Source organism: Sciurus carolinensis, chromosome 12 (genome assembly GCF_902686445.1).
Source record: "Sciurus carolinensis chromosome 12, mSciCar1.2, whole genome shotgun sequence".
Taxonomy (NCBI): domain Eukaryota; kingdom Metazoa; phylum Chordata; class Mammalia; order Rodentia; family Sciuridae; genus Sciurus; species Sciurus carolinensis.
This window is the reverse complement of record NC_062224.1, coordinates 62,020,520-62,041,790: the sequence shown is the minus strand read 5'-3', so window position 1 is coordinate 62,041,790 and position 21,271 is coordinate 62,020,520. Positions and strand designations below refer to the sequence as shown.

The window sequence follows — 21,271 nt, the reverse complement described above, 5'->3', positions numbered from 1 at the left end:
TAGGTAATGGTTTGGAAACTAGAAGGAAAGTAAAGATAAACAGCTAGCATAATATGCACCAATAACAGACATACAAGGATGGATTAGAAATCAGAACTTTTCCTCATTAACTTCTAATTTCAAATAACAAGATTTCAGCCAAATCTCTTTTACTTAAAAACTTACGTATAAATAAAGTGCTTAAGCATCATTCCTAAAATATAAAGACTACCCTCCTAAAACATCTTATTGAGTCATTTTTACCATTAGTAATAGTTTCTATATTATTACACTAGCAGTAGATTTATAAAATAAATCTCATTCATTGCAAATAATGGAGCTTTGATTAGGGTATCTCTATAGTCTTTGTTAACTATAATGTAGAAATTATACTTTCATTTAATTTTTAACAAAAATATATAACTACTTCCCCCAAAGGGATAGGGTAGAAAACGATGAAAAATAGAAATGAATCCAACTGAAATGAGGAATAGAAAACTGGTTTCAACTGCTGGTGGCATACACCAGTAATTCCAGTTACTTGGAAGGCTGAGATAGAAGAATCATTTAAGCCCAGGAACTGAGACCAGCCTGGATAATAATAAGAAGACCATGCATAAAAAGAAAAGAAAAAAGAGAGAAAAAGAAAAGTGAACTCAGAAAAAATAAGATCTAAGATCAAAACAGACCTATAGAAAAGTTGCAGCTCATAACATTTGAAAAACTTAAAATTTCTAGTTCAGGTAACATTCATGATATAAGCCATGATACATACTTATCTATATTTGAATAGAACCACTCATATATGCACCATTTATGTGCTTTGGGAAGCTTGAGTAGGTTCCGTAACCGAAAACCAATCTTCTGTGAAGCTTTCTTATCCGGTGTTGACATTGTTGCTGTAAATTTCTATATGATTAAAAAAAAAGATAAATTATAGCTCCATTAAGTAAAAATGAACATTTAAAACAGTGAATAAAAAAGGTAAGTTATATTTAAGTACTCAAAAATTTTTATAGTACTTAACATGAAATTTTTAAATTATTGTTTAATAAACAAACATCCTGATTATTTCTGACAAAGTTAAAGCCTTAAGTTTCATAACATAGTCTTACCAGAAGATGAAATGTTTACCCCCACCATGTTCACATTGTGCAACACATTATCAATTTAAATATATAGGAAGAAGGGAGTTATATGAAATATTCCTACCCGTCATGGGTCAAAAGAGTTCAGTAAGAGGAACTCTGCTGGGCCAGGTGTGTAGCTCAGTGGCAGAACACTTACCTAGCATGCGTGAGGTCCTGGGTTCAATTCCCAGCAATCAAAAAAATAAAAATAGCAAAGGTACTCTGCTGAGAAGGCAAAAAGAGGGAATGCACATATGCATGCAGATAAGCACTAGGCCCAGAAGTGAACTCTATACCAGGTCAGAGAACTCTAATGCCATCCAAATATTTTAGATTATTGAAGAAAGAAAAAAAATTTCCCTAGTGTTAAGTCAACATGATGATAAAAGCTGCCAAAGTATAATAAAAGAAAACTTCAGAAAATATCATTCATGTATATAGATTTTTAAAATCCTTAATAAAGCTTAATTAAAAAACAAAACTTTAACATTGGAGCATCAAAAGAATACAACACAACCCAGTGGGATTCATATCAAATATATAAGGATGATACAGTAATAGGAAAGTATTAATGCATTTCCATTATTAATAAATCAAAATAAGAAAAGTCACTTCCGTTGATGCTAAAGACATCTGAATAATACCCGTTAAAAACAAACTTAACAGGCTGGGCGCAGTGGTGCACGCCTGTAATTTCCAACGGCTTGGGAGACCGAGGCAGGAGGATCTCAGCAACTTAGGGAAGCCCTAAGCAACTTAGCGAGACCTTGTCTCAAAACAAAATATAAACAGTGCTGGGGATGTGGCTCAGTGGTTAAGCACCCCTGGGTTTAATCCTCAGTATCAAAAACAAAACCAAACCCAGACTTACTAGAACAGAAATAGATTCCTGAAAAAACAAATATACAACATACCAAAAATTTCATGATAGAGCTAATATAATGCTTGGAGGAAAATTTAATTTATACTTTAGCTTTAAGTCTAAACTCTATTAGAAGAAAGATCTCAAACTACCAGTATTAACCTTTTTTTCTGTTGCCAATAACACAGTACTATAGAGTAGGTGAGTTATAAAGAGGTTTATTTCAGCTTACAGTTTTGGGGGTCCAAGGTCAAGGGGCTACATTTGGTGATGGCTTCTTGACACAGAGTCCCAAGGCAATGCAAGGCATTATGTGGTAAAAGTCAGGGAGCTTGTGGATTGTGTGTCTAAGCATTGGTCTGGTCTTTCTCCATCTTCTTATAAAGTCAAGAGGATTCAATCATGGAGGCCCCACCCCATGACTTTATCTAAATCTAATCACATCCCAAAAGCCCCACATTTAAACACCATATCAGATGAAGTTTCTATTATCTTCATACCTCACAGTAGGGATTATATTTCAACACATGAAACTGTGGGGAAACAAACCACAGCACTACCTTTCCATCTTAAGAAACAAGAAAAAGGAAAGCAAAATAAATACAAAGCAACCTGAAAGAAGGAAATAAGATTAAAGCAGAAATAAGAAAAATAGAAAAAAAATTTTTTTAAAAATCAGTGAAACCACAAATTCTTTGAAAAGATCAAGAAACCTTTAACTAGACAGATCAAAGAAATAAAAATAAATAGATCCTTTCATAACTTGATGCAATAGGTTGAATGTGTCCACTAAATTTCATGTGTTAGAAACTTAATTCCCCAAATCACAAGTTAATGGTATTTGAGAGGCTGGACCTTTAAGAGGTGTGTTAGATCATGAGGGCTCTGCCCTTATGAATGGATTAATCCACTCACAGATTAATGGGTAGTTGAGAGTGGCTTTGTTATAAAAGCAAGATCTCTCTGGCACCCTGGCTCTGTGTTGGCATGTGATATGATCTGCTGTGCCATGATCCAGCAGAGCAAGAAGGCCCTCATCAGATGCTGAGCAGATGCCAATACTACACTCTAAGACCTCCAGAACCATGAGCCAAAATAAACTTCTTTTCTTTATAAATAATCAGTTGTTGGTAGTCAATTATGGCAACAGAAAACAGACTAAGACACTTGATAAAACACATTTCTCTAAACTCCAGTCCAAAAAACTGTATTTGATTGGAGATGTAGTGCAGTAGTAAAACCCCTGCCTAGCAAGTTGAGGGCCTAGGTTTAATCTCTAGTACTGGGGGAAAAAGAAATCAGTATCATTCTTAATGTTAACATACCAAAAACAGCTGGGAGCGTGTGGCATACACCTGTAATTCTAGTGGCTAGGGAGGCTGAGGCAGAAGGATTTCAAGTTCAAAGCTAACCTCAGCAATTTAGTGAGGCCCTAAGCAACTTAGAGAAATCCTGTCTCAAAATTAAAAATACAGAGGGCTGAGGATGTGGCTTAGTGGTTAAGCATCCTTGGTTCAATCCCTGGTACTAAAAAATAAAATACTAAAAGCAGTTTAATTAAAGTGAGGAATATGAACAAGATATAAACTATTACCATTATTTTTAAACACGATTTTGAAGGAATTGGCCAAATAGATAATAGGAATAAAAAACAGAGAGATAATTACCACTATATGCAAGTGACATGACTGCCCCAGAAACGTGGGAAAAAAAAAAATCAACTGTAATCATTAAGAAATTTAATAAAGTAGGTGCATACAAATTTGATATGTAAAAATCAGTATCCTAAAAAGAGTCAATATAAAAATCACTGTCTTTTCTAAAAATAAATGAGAATGGGTTAGATAATAAAACAAGAAAAGCTGAGTACACACACCTGTTAATCCTAGCAACTCAGGAGGATGTGACAGGAAGACTGCAAGTTCGAGGCCAGCCTCAGCAGCTCAGAGAGATGCTGTCTCAAAATAAAATATAAAAAGGGCTGGGGATGTAGCTTGGTGGTACAGCACCTCTGGGTTCAATCCCCAGTAGGGGGGATGGAGCAAAAACAAGAAAAATCCTGTTTATGGTAGCAAAAATGATAAGAACAAAAATTAAGTACCTAAGAATATACCTAAGAAATGTGCAAAGAAATGGAAAAAAAATTAACTATTGAAAGCAATTAAGGACTAAAATAAGTGGAATCACAACCAATTCTTGGATAGGTAGTCTTGATTTTACATATATGGCATTTCCTACAAATCAGTTTATAATATTATGCAATCTCAATAAAAATACAATAAATTTTTTTCCTATTCAAGTCGATTCTTGAAGTTCATATGGAAAAATAAATGCACAAGAATACTTAGCAAAAAAATCTAAAAAAATAATAATATATAATATCTTGCCAGACATTAAAACATAACAAAGTCATGTAAAAATAATTTGATATTAGCACATAAAGAGACATACTAGACATAGAAATAGAAAGCCTAGAAGTAACCCCATATATATATATATATGAATTTAGTTTGTGATGAAGAAAGCATTTTAAATCAATATATAAAAGCTGGATTATAATAAATATTACCTGGTCAACTAATAGAAGTTGGGAGAAAAAAAATAGGTTGCAGTTTTCCTTCCTTCCTTAATCCAAAATAAGTTCCAAATGTATTAAAGATTTAAACATTTAAAAAAATGAAGTAAGAGGAAATATCAAAGAATTCTGAAACTATAAATTTTAGGTTAGGGAATTAGGCCTTTCCAGGCATGAAAAACTCAAGAAGTTATAAAAAGCAAAGTTATATTTGATCCTTAAATTTTTATAAAATCCTGCTTGTTGGACAATATAAAAGCAAAAGCAAAACATGAACTAAAAAAGAAAATTATAACCAATATAAACAGGCAAGGGTTAATATTCTTAATACATACAAAAAAGTCTTATTAGTAGCAAGAAAACAACCAAAATCCAACAGAAAAACAGGAGAAAGACAATTTACAGAAGAAATAGTTTTTGAATTGTATCTCAACCTCACTCACAGATGAAATGCCAACAGAAACAAGGCACAGTGGCACACACATGTAATCCCAGCTACTCAACAGACTGAGGCAGGAGAATCCCAAATTTGAGGCCAGAATTGGCAACTTACTGAGACCTTGTCTCAAAATAAAAAGTATTAAGAGCCCAGGATATGGCTCAATGGTAGAGTGGCCCTGGATTCAATCCCCAGTACTAGAGGGGAGAGTTTATTTCTACATATCAGATTAGAAAAATCTGGAAGTTTGGTTATATGCTGAGTTGGCCAGCATCTGGGAAAATTAGGACTCTGCTATATTGCTGGTTGAAAACATAATTTGGCACTACTTTAAAAACTTTAAATGTGCATACCCTATGATCCAGTAATTCCACATTTTAGGCATCTGTCCTAGAAAAACATTTGCAAATTTATACAAACATGCTTGGGATGTTCACTGCAGCATTGTTTGTAAGAGTGAAAACTTAGAAACTATTTAAATGCTCCCAAATGTGAGAACTTGTAAATAAATTATGGTGTGCTATAAGATTGAATATTATACATTGGTAAAAAGAAGCAAAATACTGAATTCTGTTTGCCTATGTATCAATGTGGCCAGATCTCAAGGAAAAAGTATTTTTTCTGTGGTACTGGATAGTGAACCCAGGGCACTCTACCACTGAGCAATATCCCCAGCCTTTTTTATTTTTATTTTGAGGCAGGGCCTCACTAAATTGCCCAAGCTGGCCTCGAACTTGTGATCCTCCTGCTTCAGCCTCCTGAATAGGTGCAATTACAGGTGTGCACCATTTTGTCTGGCTCAAAAAAACCCAAAAACTTTTGGGTGGGGGGAAAAAAAGACACAAAATGATGCAAGAAATACTATCAGGGAAATGATGCTAAAGTGTAATTGGAAAAATATTTACATTTTAAAAAACTACAAGTGTTAAATACTGTTACATATTTCCTATGACTACAGGTCTTAAAAGAATAATCAAACTAATTATAGTGTCTATCACTGAATAAGGGAAATAGAAGATTAGGAGGATGGTAAATTGAGGTCAATTCTTTATTACAAACTTTTTAGCTTGAAAAAATTGTGTATTTGCAGAAAAGATACAAAGATTGTACAGAGTTCCCATTTGCCTTTCACCCAGCTTTCCCTAATGTTAACATCTTATATAATCATGGTGTATTTGTCAAAATAACAGTATTTTTTTTTATCTTTTTTTTTTTTTTTTCCTCTCCATTCTGCCGCTCTAGGGATTTGAACCCTGGTATTTTTGCCTCCAAAGCAAGTGCTCTACGAGATGAGCTATATTGTCAGCACAAAATAACAGTATTAAAGTAAGAACTTTATTTGGATTCCACTTTTTTAAAAAAACTAGTATCAATTTTTCTGTTTTAGAATTCATTCAGGATCTCATACTTGAAACTTTTTTAAAAAAATTTATTTTTCTCTTTTACTTTATTCTAATTAGTTATACATGACAGCAGAATGCATTTTGACACATTGCACACAAATGGAGCACAACTTCTCCTTCCTCTGGCTGTATGAAAATTAAAATTTTAATGTAAAAATAATAAATTTGAAATTCAGGACATGTTTAGCATAAATAACAACCAAGTTACCATGACATATTCTTACAACGAAAAGTGCCATTTCTATGTAGTGACCCACATTTTTAAATAAGATATTGGTGTCTCATTAAATAAATGATGTATACCCAATGTATATTATATACATCCAGTAACATATAATAAAATTGTTAAAGACCCTTCTGTTGGGCATGAGGAAATATATTCAAACTATTACAATTTTGTGGATAATTATTTGATAGTATCTTCCAAATTTTAAATGTAAATATTCTTATAGCAACTACACTTTGGAGATCTATTCAACAAATGAAAAATGAGGAGTGACTACTAGTAGGCACAAGGTTTCTTTTTGGGGTAATGAAATGTTCTAAAACTGTGGTGATGACTGCATATACTAAGAACAATTAAAGCATATTCTTTTTTTTTTTTTTGGTAACACTCTTCATTTTATTTTTGTTGTTGTTGTCCTTTTTTTATTGTAAACAAATGGGATACATGTTGTTTCTCTGTACATGGAGTAAAGGCATACCATTTGTGTAATCATAAATTTACATAGGGTAATGTTGTTTGATTCATTGTTATTTTTTCCCTTTCCCCCACCCCTCCCACTCCTCTTTTCCCTCTATACAGTCCTTCCTTCCTCCATTCTTGCCCCCCTCCCTAACCCTAACACTATCCCCTCCTACCCCCCATTATGTGTCATCATCTGCTTATCAGCGAGATCATTCGTCCTTTGGTTTTTCTGAGATTGGCTTATCTCACTTAGCATGATATTCTCCAATACATCCATTTGCCTGCAAATGCCATAATTTTATTATTCTTTATGGCTGAGTAATATTCCATTGTATATATATACTACAGTTTCTTTATCCATTCATCAATTGAAGGACATCTAGGTTGGTTCCACAATCTAGCTATTGTGAATTGAGCAGCTATGAACATTGATGTGGCTGTATCTCTGTAGTATGCTGATTTTAAGTCCTTTGGGTATAGGCCGAGGAGTGGGATAGCTGGGTCAAATGGTGGGTCCATTCCAGGCCTTCTGAGGAATCTCCACACTGCTTTCCAGAGTGGCTGCACTAATTTGCAACTCCACCAGCAATGTATGAGTGTACCTTTTTCCCCCACATCCTCTCCAACACCTATTGTTGCTTGTGTTCTTGATAATCGCCATTCTAATTGGAGTGTGATGGAATCTTAGGGTGGTTTTGATTTGCATTTCTCTTATTACTAGAGATGTTGAACATTTTTTCATATATCTGTTGATTGCTTGTACATCTTCTTCTGTGAAGTGTCTGTTCATTTCCTTAGCCCATTTGTTGATTGGGTTATTTGTATTCTTGGTGTAGAGTTTTTTGAGTTCTTTATATATTCTGGAAATTAGTGCTCTAACTGAAGTATGAGTGGCAAAGATTTTCTCCCACTATGTAGGCTCTCTCTTCACATTACTGATAGTTTCCTTTGCTGAGAGAAAGCTTTTTAGTTTGAATCTACCCCAGTTGTTGATTCCTGCTTTATTTCTTGTGCTATGGGAGTTCTGTTAAGGAAGTCTGATCCTAAGCCAACATGTTGAAGATTTGGACCTACTTTTTCTTCTATAAGATGCAGGATCTCTGGTCTGATTCTGAGGTCCTTGATCCATTTTGAGTCGATTTTTGTGCAGGGTGAGAGATAGGGGTTTAGTTTCATTCTGCTGCATATGGATTTCCAGTTTTCCCAGCACCATTTGTTGAAGAGGCTATCTTTTCTCCATTGCATATTTTTGGCCCCTTTGTCTAGTATGAGAAAATTGTATTTATTTGGGTTTGTGTCCATGTCCTCTATCCTGTACCATTGATCTACCTGTCTATTTTGGTACCAATACCATACCGTTTTTGTTACTATTGCTTTGTAGTAGAGTTGAAGATCTGGTATTGTGATACCCCCTGCTTCGCTCTTTCTGCTAAGGATTGCTTTAGTTATTCTGGGCTTCTTATTCTTCCAGATGAATTTCATAATTGCTTGCTCTATTTCTGTAAGGTACATCATTGGGATTTTAATTGGAATTGCATTGAATCTGTATAGCACTTTTGGTAGTATGGCCATTTTGACAATATTAATTCTGCCTATCCAAGAACATGGGAGATCTTTCCATCTTCTAAGATTTTCTTTAATTTCTTTCTTTAGTGTTCTGTAGTTCTCATTGTAGAGATCTTTTACCTCTTTTGTTAGATTGATTCCCAAGTATTTTATTTTTTTCAAGGCTATTGTGAATGGGGTAGTTTTCCTAACTTCTCTTTCTGAAGAATCATCACTTATGTATAAAAATGCATTGGATTTATGAGCATTGATCTTGTAACCTGCTACTTTACTGAATTCATCTGAGTTCTAAAAGTTTTCTGGTGGAATTTCCAGGTTCCCCTAAATATATAATATGTCATCAGCGAACAGGGATAGTTTGAGTTCTTTTTTTCCTATGCGTATCCCTTTAATTTCTTTGGTTTGTCTAATTGCTCTGGCTAGAGTTTCAAGGATGATGTTGAATAGAAGTGGTGAAAGAGGGCATCCCTGCCTTGTTCCAGTTTTTAGGGGGAATGCTTTCAGTTTTTCACCATTTAGAATGATATTGGCCATGGGCTTAGCATAGATGGCCTTTACAATGTTAAGGAATGTTCCCACTATCCCTATTTTTTCTAGTGTTTTGATCATGAAGGGATGCTGTATTTTATCAAATGCTTTTTCTGCATCTATCGAAATAATCATGTGATTCTTAACTTTAAGTCTGTTGATATGGTGAATGACATTTATTGATTTCCGGATGTTGAACCAACCTTGCATCCCTGGGATAAAACCCACTTGATCATGGTGCACTATCTTTTTAATATATTTTTGTATTAAAGCATATTCTTTTAAGTGGATGAATTATCTGATATGTGATTATATCTCAATAAACCTGTTCATTTAAAAAAGTAGAACTCTGGAGACAGGCTGCCTACCATTTTAGTATCAGCCTTCACTTCCCAGCTTTCTGATCTTGAGCAAGATATTTAACTTCTGTATGTCTGCTTTTTCATCTGCAAAATGGGGAGCAATAGAATAGTAATCTATCTCATCGGGTTGTTGAAGATTAAATCTAATATTCCTTTTTTTGTGTGTGTGGTGCTTGGGATTGAACTCAGGGCCTTGTGCTTGTGAGGCAAGCACTTTATCAACTGAGCTACATCCCCAGCCCGAAGATTAAATCAAAGTAATACATATGAAATGCTTAGAACAGGATCTGGCACATAGGAAGTACTCAATGCAAGTTGATTTTCATAGTTTTTGAGTTTTGGATGGTATCCTTTAAATAAACATACAGAGAAGCTAGTGATGTAGCTCAGAGGCAAAGCACTTGCCTGGCAGTGCAAGGTCCTGGGTTCAATCCCCAGCACCACAAAAACAAACAAACAAACATACAGTCAAAACATACAGATTTAAAGACTAGGACTAGAAGGGTAAGAGAATAAACCACATCACATAAATGAAAATGCAAAGAACTGAGGGATATAAAGACTAGTAAAGAGAAAACAGGAGGATATAAAAACTTTTCCCATATGTAAAAAAAATCTCACATCATGTTTGTCTTATAATTGTTCTGTACTGCTCAGAAGTAGAAAGGACTTTGGAAACATTCCTAGAAGGAGTAATGTGCCTGAGAAAGAGGACAGAAGATAAAGCTGGGCCAGGGCTTTTTCAGGATCATAAAGACCAAAGTTTTCTGTATGTGTGAGTCATCCAGACTTCCAGTGACACAGTTCTTCCAAAGTCTTAACATAATTGTTATTTAGCTATTCTTGTATTCACTTGACCTTGTATTCAATACCTATCAAGCCAAGAAACACAATACATTTTACTTTCAATGAGATAAAAATTTTAAATTGCATGTCAGGTGTTTCTATACATTTGTTCTTGATACTTAAAAAAAGTTTAATATGCATTTTTTTCATTCTACAAAACATGAACATATTTTACTTTTTAAGATTATCATAAAGGTAAGAGTTTTTGGAGTAAGGCATATTACTGGGCATGTCTTTATTTGATGGGAAACTTCTATTAGTATATTGAAAAAAATTTTTGCTTTATAATACTTTCTGAAAAATAATGAAAATAAGAATAATTATATCAAGTTATAAATTTGATAAGAGAAAAATCACATTATTTTTAAAGTTAATATTTTCTTGTCTAATTTCCATTCTTACATGTCCAATGAGGTTTTTTTTTTTTTTTTTTTTTTTTTTAGTTGTTAATGGACCTTTATTTTATTTATTTATATACGGTGCTGAGAATCAAACTCAGTGTCTCACACATGTCAGGCAAGTGCTCTACCACTGAGCCACAACCCCAGGCCTCCAATGAGTTTTTTAAAAAATGTCACAAATACAAAAGAAGGGTTGGGAATGTAGTTCAGTGGTGGAGTGCTTGACAATGTCTAAGGTCTTAGGTTTGATCCCCCAGTACCTCCAAAAAATAAAAATAAAAAAGGAAATCTGATTTCATGTTATATATTCCTCTTTTGGATAAAGAAAATATTTCTCTTTATGATAAACATTTCCCCCATTTATTTCCATGTAAAATTCCAAACTGATTCCATACTGCCAAATCAAATTTGTTTAATGTTCACTATCTTCGTGGTTACAGAATGATGACTGGCTTTCTACTCTGGTTTAAAGTCAACCAAAAAAACCACAAAATTTTCTAGGTCACTAAAATAGAAGCTGAGTAGCAGCACTGATTTAAAGAAAAGAAATTGTTACACAAATGTAAAAGAATGAATATAAACTTTATCATGTTGAGCAACTGTTTACTTCCTTTCACATGAAACAAAATTTTAGCACACACATACCTGTGGAACCATTGCAACCCTCTGGTTTCTTTTAGGTGACTTTGTACTTATTTGTCTGTCATCTTCATCAGAAAAGAGTCGACTTCGTTTTGAATTTCTAAAAGGCTATGATATAAATTTTTATTTAATGAAGAAACAGAATACTCCTTATTTTTTGTTCCAAAATATAATCCTATATTTGGAAAATATAGCTAACTCTGGATTATCAGCAGTAATAGAAGGACTAAGTACAAGTAATACAAAGTACACAAAGCCAAATAATCTTAGATTTAGAAAGTATTAAAATACATATTTATGCACTGTGTTTACAAATGAAACACTTCTCTGATTAAACTAAAACTAAACTCTAAGTCTCCTTAGTAGTCTGGGAGTTGGATTATGAAGATAGGAAAATAAGTTCCAGAAATTCCAGTTCAAATTATGTTGGTTAATACCAATAGGGTGTATTACATGTCTGCTGCATAAAGCTGGGCTGGGACAAAGACCTTAACTGACTCTAGAATAATATGCCTAAATGTATATAATATTATATTAATCAGCTGTCAAAAATTATTAACTGAATTTCCATTTGTAAGAAAAAATACAAGATACATATAACAGATACTTGAAAACTACATTTAGAACTAAAAAAAAATTTAAGTAGCAAAAGTACATAATACACTAATTGGTAATATTTTAAAAAAAAATTTATAGTTCACCTTAGGTTTAGAAGTTTCTTGAACAGACACAACAGAAATAACAGCCCAATAAGACCCACATCTTTTTTCAAAAGGCTTTTCCTCCACTCAAGAAAGATTTTCAGGCCTTTTTAGAAGGGAAATGTGTACAGAGGGCTAACAAAATTTGGTCAGTAACTAACTGCCCAAATTAAAATTAAACCCACTGAGTCTTCACACTTCATAGCCCATAAATTCCTTCTACCCTGGCCCCTTCTTGGACCATGAGTAGAGAGGGGAAGAGAATAATGAAACTGATGTGATGGAACTGAAAGAATGAGGAAAAATTCCCCACATTCACTAGGGCCACTGCCCAGGCTACTGCTGCTGTCCATTCCAGTTCTAGACTTGTTTCATGACTGACCTGCTAGCTACCTGACTGGGCGAAAGACAGAGGATCTAAAATTGTTAGTTATGCAATTATATGCTCATCTCTACTTTTTACCTCTAAAATGCACTTATCTTTGACCTACACAAGATTTTAATACCTTATCACTTATTTATATATCTTGCTGCAGGAACAAGAGTCACATGAAACTTTCTGTGTATCTAATAAAAATAAGACTTTTGGCTGTAGCTGGGGTTTTGCTGTTTGTTTTTTCCTATTTAAATATACTATAATTCTTTTTAAAATACTTAATTATGACCAGATATCACTGGCTATAGACAATTATCTAAGGTCAAATAGTATTCAATGACACTTCACTTAAAGACTCAAAGTTCCATGGTTAGGAAAAAACCTTGGAAATTTTTCCTGCGCTATAAAAATTTATAAATAACAATAATAAAAGTTAGCTATAATTATTCTAAAGTCTAAGAAAAACACATTCCTTACCATTTCCACAGCAGGGCCTGTATTTCTGCCTTTCCAAACAGGGGTTTTCTGTAAAGAACTGTACTTTTCATTCCATGTGTTAGATAAGCTTCCCTCTGTAATGAATAATTAATACTAATAAAATATAAGTTTAGTTCAGAGGATTTCATACCAGGAGCATTATCTATTTAATGGTAGCAATATATCTGAAATATACACCAATGTGGAAAAAATATGTAATAATAATCTCAGTTTATTATGAATGAAAAATCTTATCTGTATTTTTCTGTTCAATTCTCTTAATAATTTGATAAAATGATACATCTTAAAGGTATTAAATTTCTATACTGAAACATATACCATCTTTTTTTCTTTCTTTTTGGTTTTTAATAATTTTTCCACTTCAATTGCCAAAAACTCAAAATTCCTGGTAGAATTCTGACTGAAAGCAGGCAATTGAAAATGGAAAAAAGCCCTTCTAACTCTGAATTTAGGACAAATCTCTACATGTTTTTTTGCTTCAATATGTGGAATCCTTGACATATGAAATTGAAATTAGTGTGATGTTTCTGTTTTTCTTAATTCAAAGAAATGTCTTTGGAGCTGTACACAACCAGGAAGAATCCAAACAAATGATCGATTAAATATATTATAAAAATAAAAGGGAGTAAGTTTAATTTTTATAGAAAGGGATATTTAACTATATAGAGAAACACAGAAAACTGGGATGAATATAGGCAGGATGGTTATTTTTAGTCTTTTCTAGTTGCTCATCAGTATTTTCTAGTTTTTTCTAAAAGAAATTTATATTAATTGTATAATTCTTTTTTAAAAAAGAAATAGAGCTGGGGGTATGACTCAGTGGTAGAGTGCTTGCTCTCTATGAGGCCCTGAGTTTGATTCCCAGCACCACAAACAAATAAACAAACAAACAAAAAATATACACATACAAAATAGATAAAACATAGCCAGGCATGGTAGTGCACACCTACAGCTGCAGCTACTTGGGAAGATACCTTGAGCCCAGGGGTTCAAAGTTAGTCTGAGCAACACAGGGAGATCTGTCTCAAAAACAAAAATAAAAATAAAAATGGATTTAATACAGAGAGAAAAAGAATGGAATGCTTTTTCAGATATACATTTGTATTTTGCAAGGTGGGTGCCAGTACTAGGGATCAAACCCACGGTGCCTTACACATGCTAGGAAAAGTGTTCTACCACTGGTCTATACCCCGAACTCCTAGACTGACTGATCTACCTGCAGACAGATGTGTGTGTGTGTGTGTGTGTGTGTGTGTGTGTGTGTGTGAAAGAGAGAGAGAGAGAGAGAGAGAGAGAGAGAGAAGAGAAGAGAAGAGAAGAGAAGAGAAGAGAAGAGAAGAGAAGAGAGAGATACTGGGGACTTAATCCAGGGGCACTCTGAGCTATACCCCCAGCCCTTTTTAATTTTAATTTTGAGACAGAGTTTTACTAAGTTGCATGAGGCTGGCCTTGAAACTTGCAATTCTCCTGCCTCAGTGTCCTGAGTCACTGGGTTTACAGGCATGGGCACTCAGTCCCACATGTACAATTTAAGAAGCACAAAAGAAACAAGGTGGAGGGCTGGGGATAAAGCTCAGTGGCACAGTAGGTGATGATGTCCTGGGTTCAAACCCCAGCACCAAAAAAAAAAAAAAAAAGGGGGGGGGGGAATGGAATTGATCCTTCTCCGCAAATTGACCAAGGTATTCTTTAAGATAAGTTGTCTCAAGCAGGTCTTCATTTGGTAAATCACTAATCCAAAGCACAACACAGTAGTTTTAAAGACACAAAGTACTAATGAACTTTGAGAATATTTAGCTTGGTTCCCAATTTCTTTACCTAGTAGAATCTTAACCAAGCGGTAAAATGTAAAATGAACCATATTAAGAGGGCTAGTCTACTATAACTAATCAAAAGAAGTAACAAGAGCAAGGAAAGTATCTAGTATTTTTCTCAGAAAGAGAAAAGTACTATTCTTTTATTACAAGGAACTTGCCTTATTACTTAGAAAGAAAGATAAACCATTATGCAAACATACAGCTCAGCACAAACTTAATAAATGTTTTAAATTTAAATAAGATTTTTCTAGAATGTGTAGTTAGGAAGTTCTTTAATCAATAATTTTAAGAAAAAAACTCTTAATTTCTAACAACTCAGGACCATTCATATGTTCTAAAAGCATATGAATTTCAAGTTATCAGTAAAAATCAATACTGAAAAACTAAAAAAAATCATAACTTAGAAGGAAAAAAGAAATAATATCCAAATTAATTTTATGAATTAGTTTCTAGCTTATAACATCCCTAAAAACAATATAATTCTTACCTTTTAAACTGACAAGTGCTTTTGCTGATGAGCCTGCAATAAAAAAAAAAAAAAATCAATAATCATTTCAAAATCAAAGTGAGAGAAAAAGATGATTTGACGGTAAAAGTATTCCATTTCATTTGAGCAGTGCTGCGTTTGAAGTGATGTTGGCATGTGCAATTAGAAATAAGTCGATGGCCAGACATAGTGGTACACACCTGTAATCAGAGCTACTTGGGAATATCACAAGTTCAAGGCCAGCCTTGGCAACTTCAAGAGACCCTGTCTCTCCCCGCCCCCCAAAAAATGAAACACCCAAACTCAAACAAAAAACAGGGAGGGGGGCTGGGGATGAAGCTTAAGGGTAAAGTGTCCCAGTATCCAGGAAATAACTAGTACACAATTCAAACTATAATTCAGAACTCAAATAGGGTAAGAAAAAACTGGAGAGACATCAGGGAGTCTTGGTGAAGTTGTGAGAATTGGAAACCATTCCCAGAGAGGAAAATGTAGAGAGAGAGGGAAAAAGAATAGGGACAGAAATAATTTTGGATCTTCATTCAAAAAGTACTTTGATCCTAAGGAAAAGAGAAATTGAAATGGCATTTATTCAGGAAAGATCAGAAGAGATAATGAAGTGGAAAAAGTAAAATGGAAATGATTCAGAGACTGTCATAGCAGGTCATAAGTCCCTGGAAAGTCTAGAATGTAGGTATGCACGATACTTAAAAGATCCAAACTAGAAAAAGGAGTTCAAAACAGACAAAAGGGGCCAGTATAAATTTGGAGGGATTCACTAGATAAAGCAAACTTTACGGTATAGTAGAATAACCAGAAAGCTCCTCATACACACAGAATCCATATTATTAATAAAGGAGGATCTATTGTAGGTAATCCACTTTGAGAAACACTAAGCTATAGGTTTTGGTGTGAATAAAGGACAATATCTATGGATGGAGGGTGTAGGAGAAGCAATAGGAAAAAATTTTTTTGAAGTATAATGACCAAAGGCAGTAAAATCAAGGACGGGAGGAGTTGGGGACGAATGCCATAAAATCTTGCTAAAAAACTTCAAACAACACAACACAACAGGGAAGCAGCAAAGTAGACAGCGCACATATCCTTGCAGCTACTAAGACAAATATAGTTCATTTGAGAAAAAAGTAGTAACCATTCACTCATGCAGTGAGTATGTATTGAGTACGGACTGCCCACCAGTCTCTGCTCCAGGCAATAGGGATACAATAGAAAGCAAAACAGACTAAGTCCCTGTTCTGAAACTTACATTCTACTGGGGGGAGATAAACAAACAAATACACATCAGGTGGCAGTGAGCGCTATGGAAAAAGTACAGCAGGATAACAGGGCTAGGGAGTGTGGGAGTAGGGGAAGGGCAGACTATTTTTATATAAATTGCTCATAATTAGCTGCTCTGAAAGGTGATGTTGGCGCAGGGATCTGAAGAAAGAAGCATAAGTCACAAAGATATTCATTTCTGCTCCATGAACACAGGAACCGTATCTTAGGAATTCTGACCTACCAGCTTTTTTTCTTTTCCTGAGAGGCAGTATGGTCTAGTGGTCAAAATAACAGGTCCTAGATTGAGACTAGCTGTGTTTGAATCCTGGCTCTGTCACTCTCACAATGTTACCTCCCCAAGGTTACTTAACCTCTCTGTGCTGTTTCTTCATTTGCAAATAAGTAAATAAGTTAACTTATGTGCAAAAGTGTACACATTACATGGCTAATTTTCATAGTGCTTACTATTAGTATTGCTTTGATTGATTTATAAATCTTTTTAGGTTAAGAATATGAATTTTGGGGCTGGGGAGATAGCTCCAGTTGGTAGAGTGCTTGCCTTGCAAGCACAAGGCCCTGGGTTCAATCCCCAGCACCGCAAAAAAAGAAAAAAAAAGAACATGAATTTTAAAGGCAAGTGAATCTGATTTAGAATCCTGCTGTAACTGGGTATTCATTCAACCAAAATTTACTGAATGCTTCCCATAAGCACTGTTTTGTTTGCAGTGCTGGGGACCAAACCCATGGCCTCACGTATGCTAGGCAAGTGCTCTACCATTGAACAACATCCCCAGCATTCCATAAGCACTGTTTTAGTGACTGAGGTTACTCAAGGAACAAGATGGACAAAGCCTCTGCTCTCAGGAAGCTTGTATTTTAGTGGAAAGAGACATACAATAAACAAGTACATAAAATAATAATTACAGTTTGTGATAATTGCTATAAAGGAAATGAACTGGGTGATATTTATGTGGGAGAAGTTACTTTATATAGAGTAGTTAGGGAAGGCTTCTCTGAGGTGGTAACATCTGAAAAGAGCTAGCTATGAGAGCATAGGAGTCAGAGCATGCAGTATGGGCAGAAGAAACAGAGAAAAAGTCCTAAGAGAGGTTAGAATATAAAAATGATAAGAAAGAGGAGGGGAGTACTGGGGGGAGGTTATAAGGAAATAGTAGTAAGAGAAAAGGTCAGAGCGGAAGCCAGGTGTTATGCATAGAACTAGAAATGTAATATAAAGGAAAAACAGAAACAGTACCTGCTTTGGTCTGGTTAGGCTACTAACTGAATTATCACATAAACAAGCAAGAAACTGCAACTATGACAGCTGCCACTAAGAAATTACACTGTGGCATGAAAAGATTAAAGACATAACCTAGTCGGGGAGGACAGAAAAATAACTCTCTGAAGAAGTTCAAAATGGGGTCTAAAGGATAAATAGAAGTTAACAGGAAGTGAGAGGAATAAAGAGTATTCCAGTTGAGAAAAGCATGTGCAAAGGCCCTGCAGAAAAGAGCCTGGTGAGAATGAGAAAGGTCCAATTTAACTCAAAGGGGCGGAATGAGAGGGTGATAGTAAAGCTGGAGAGGTAGGGAGTAGCCAGATCACAAAGGGCCTCATAGCTAGCTACAAACAGGTTTTAAACAGAAGGATGACATGTACACATTTTGAAGGAATCCCCCTGACCTGTATATGAGGGAAGGGAGTGGATTAATGGAAGTCTGAAGTAATTAGTGTAGAGAAGAGATGGTGACAACTTGGGCTTGGTGATGGTAAGAAGCAGGCAGAATTGAGGGACATTTAGAAGGTAAAAGATCCAAGACTTAGTAAAAGTTTAAACCCGTGAAATGAAAGAGAGGGAAGTGTCAAAGATAACCTCTAGGTTTTTGCTCTGCCAGCTGAATGTAAAGTGGAATCATTCATTAAGACAAGAATAAATGAAAGTTATCTATGTCCTGGGGTGGGATTATGAGGTGGATTTTGAACCTGTGAAGTTTGAGGGGGCTTCTGAAGTATCCAAGAAGAGATATGAAATAACAAGAGATTATGAAGAACAGGAGAAGCTCAGAGGAAAGATCTGGGCTAAAGATAGCTTCAGTGTCCTCCAATACTTGCATCAATTCAAATTAAGATTAAATGAGCAAATACATGTAATACATTTTGCACAGCATCTGGTTCATAGCTAAGTACTCTATTAATGATAGTTTTTATAACTGATAATGTTTCAGTGGCTATTAATTAATATATTAGCTAGCTCCCTTGACTAAACTTGGCAAAAAAAATTTGCTATTTCCAGTATTAAACTGAAATCGGTTTCCTTTTGAAGATCCTGTCCTGGGTAGGGGGAAGGAAAAAGAACAAAATGAGACAAACATCATTACCTATGTTCCTGTATGATTACACAAATGGTGTGACTCTACTTCGTGTACAACCAGAGAAACAAAAGTTGTACCCCATTTGTGTACGATGAATCAAAATTTAAAAAAAGATCCTGTCCATTTTAATTAATAATGCCTACTACTCCACATTTGGTTCCATATAAATCATGTATTTATGTATATTTGACAAGCCGGTAAAGCAATTCAGGCTTTCAACCAAGGTGTAGTCTGACTAAACAAGACATATACCACACAAACAAGTTTGCATGCCCCCCACCCAACACACCTATGTACCAGAGATGTCACACAGTAATACAAATGTTTAGGTTATATGGTTTGAGAATGTAGTTGGAATTTGAACTCTGTATAGATTCCAAGTCTTTACAAAGAACCGCAGTAAGAAAAAAGTTTTTTAGATGATAAATACATTGTGATTATTAGGCCCACCTTTATTTGCAAGCATCCTAAGTCACAATCAACTGTATTCTCCAAAAAAGAAATAATAAAACTCTTGGATGGTGTATAGCTGTGCCCTGTCCAACACAGTAGCCACATTCGAAGTGTTCCTTAGCCACATTTGAAGTGTTCCACATATGGCTAATGGCTACTCTACTGGGCATTGCAAAAAAGAACATTTCCAACACTGACAAAGTTCTTTTGGGATTTAGTGCTAGTCTAGATCACATTTAAAAACCCAAACATTTGAATACAACTTTTCACTAGATTGGCAACCTGAACTTTTAACTTCATAATACATTAAGAATATATGCCCTCACAAAGTAAAGAGCATTGGCAATATCTTGAGCTATCAATTTTTAAAGTCTATCTGCCTGGTGTGCAGATAGATTTAACAGCGATTAAGCTTTTTCTTATACTAAAACTCTCTCCAAGTGATACACATACACAAACTGAACAGTGAGTGGGAATTCAGGACCATTTTGTAATTAGCTAAACTGAAATACCTGCCTTTTCGTATAATTTATGAAATACTGAAAATTGCAAACTTCAGTTTCATTGTCCTTAAACTATGGAATTGATGCCCAGTCCACACAAATGGGCATCCGTGTCTTAAGAGGCGGGGGTGAGTAAACACGGATAAATGAGGCAATGCACAGGAGTGGGTGTCAGGCAGAGAACTGTACATGTATGCTGTGCTGGTCACCTCCATGTGTAAAGACACCCCCATGATTCTTAAGATACATCCTGACAGAAGAATGCCTGTGGGATGGGGGCTACCTGAACACTGTGTATCCATTCTGGAGTATCTCCAGAAAGGTCCACAGCCACCTGTGGTCCCTGGGGAAGGGGAAAACCCTCTGACACGGAAACACTTCCAGGGGTGGACGCGATGGGGGGTGGGTAGTGAAGATCACAAGTGCCCGCAGAGGCAGGAGCTGTCAAGATCAGAGGCTGGGGCAAGAAGAGGGGGCTGTGACCACCCAGTGCCCAGCCCAAGCCCTCCCCCGGCCCCCCGGACAGGCGAGTTACATAACCCCGGCGGGCGTCTCTCGGCGCCGGGTGAGTGGTGCAGGCGGCTAGGGCAGCCCCCGCGACCGGGGGCTGCTCTTTCCCCACCTCCGCCGGGGGCTGGAGTCGGGCCAGGGGAGCAGCCACCGCCTCCGCCCAGCACAGGCTGGACTCCCGGGCTTTCGGTTTCCGGCCCTGGCGCTCGCACAACCCCAGAAACCAACACACAGACACCATAACAAAGGCGGCGACGCGGCGGCAACACCGGAGTAGGAGGACTAGGGGACCACGATGGAGCTGGCAGTCAGCCCATCAGCCCGCCGGAAAGCACGGCCGCCTATCCCAGTCGGTGCAGCCGCGGGACAGGCGGCCGGCGGGAAGAGGGGGGTGCTTTGAGGTGCTACTCACTCTCGTCAGGCAACTGGTCGAGCTCCGCCATCTTGAACGAGCCGCGCCGCTTTTTCAAAGGCTGCCCGCCGCGGTGCATTGTGGGGCGGAGACTGTCTTTGCGAGGGAGGTTCGAATGCGGAGCTCGCTGCCCGCGGCGCTGCGCCGCGCTGCTCCCGCCGCGGCCATCCAAGGCTGGCCCTGCTCCGCCCGCGCCTGCCCGGGGAGGGGGTGCGCGGGGTGGCCGCGCCTCGCCCTCCGCCCTCGCTCCCGCCCCGGGCCGGAGGGTGGGAGGAGGGAGGCCGCGCGGAGAGGCCCGGCGCCCGAGCGCGGGGGGCGCAACGCCAGCTCGGGTGTCCCGCCCGGGCCGAGCCGCCCGCCCTCGCCGGGGCTCGCTCCCGGCGCGCGTTTCGCGGCTCGCGCTGCAGCTGCGGGAACTGCAAGCTGTTTGTTCCGGGAGG

The 21,271-nt window shown here is 36.7% G+C and overlaps 1 protein-coding gene across 1 annotated transcript in view; it reads right to left on the bottom strand.

The window, feature by feature from the left end:
- Positions 1–21,052, bottom strand: part of Lin9 (lin-9 DREAM MuvB core complex component) — a 77,667-nt gene extending 56,615 nt beyond the window's left edge. The window contains exons 1-5 of the mRNA XM_047520871.1: positions 20,832–21,052; positions 15,301–15,333; positions 12,976–13,070; positions 11,425–11,529; positions 755–888 (exon numbers count right to left, since the gene is read on the bottom strand). Of these exons, the coding sequence (XP_047376827.1) occupies positions 755–888; positions 11,425–11,529; positions 12,976–13,070; positions 15,301–15,333; positions 20,832–20,910 (446 nt within the window). The 5' untranslated portion in view covers positions 20,911–21,052. The remainder of the gene's footprint in view (positions 1–754; positions 889–11,424; positions 11,530–12,975; positions 13,071–15,300; positions 15,334–20,831) is intronic.
- Between the last annotated feature and the right edge of the window lie 219 nt (positions 21,053–21,271).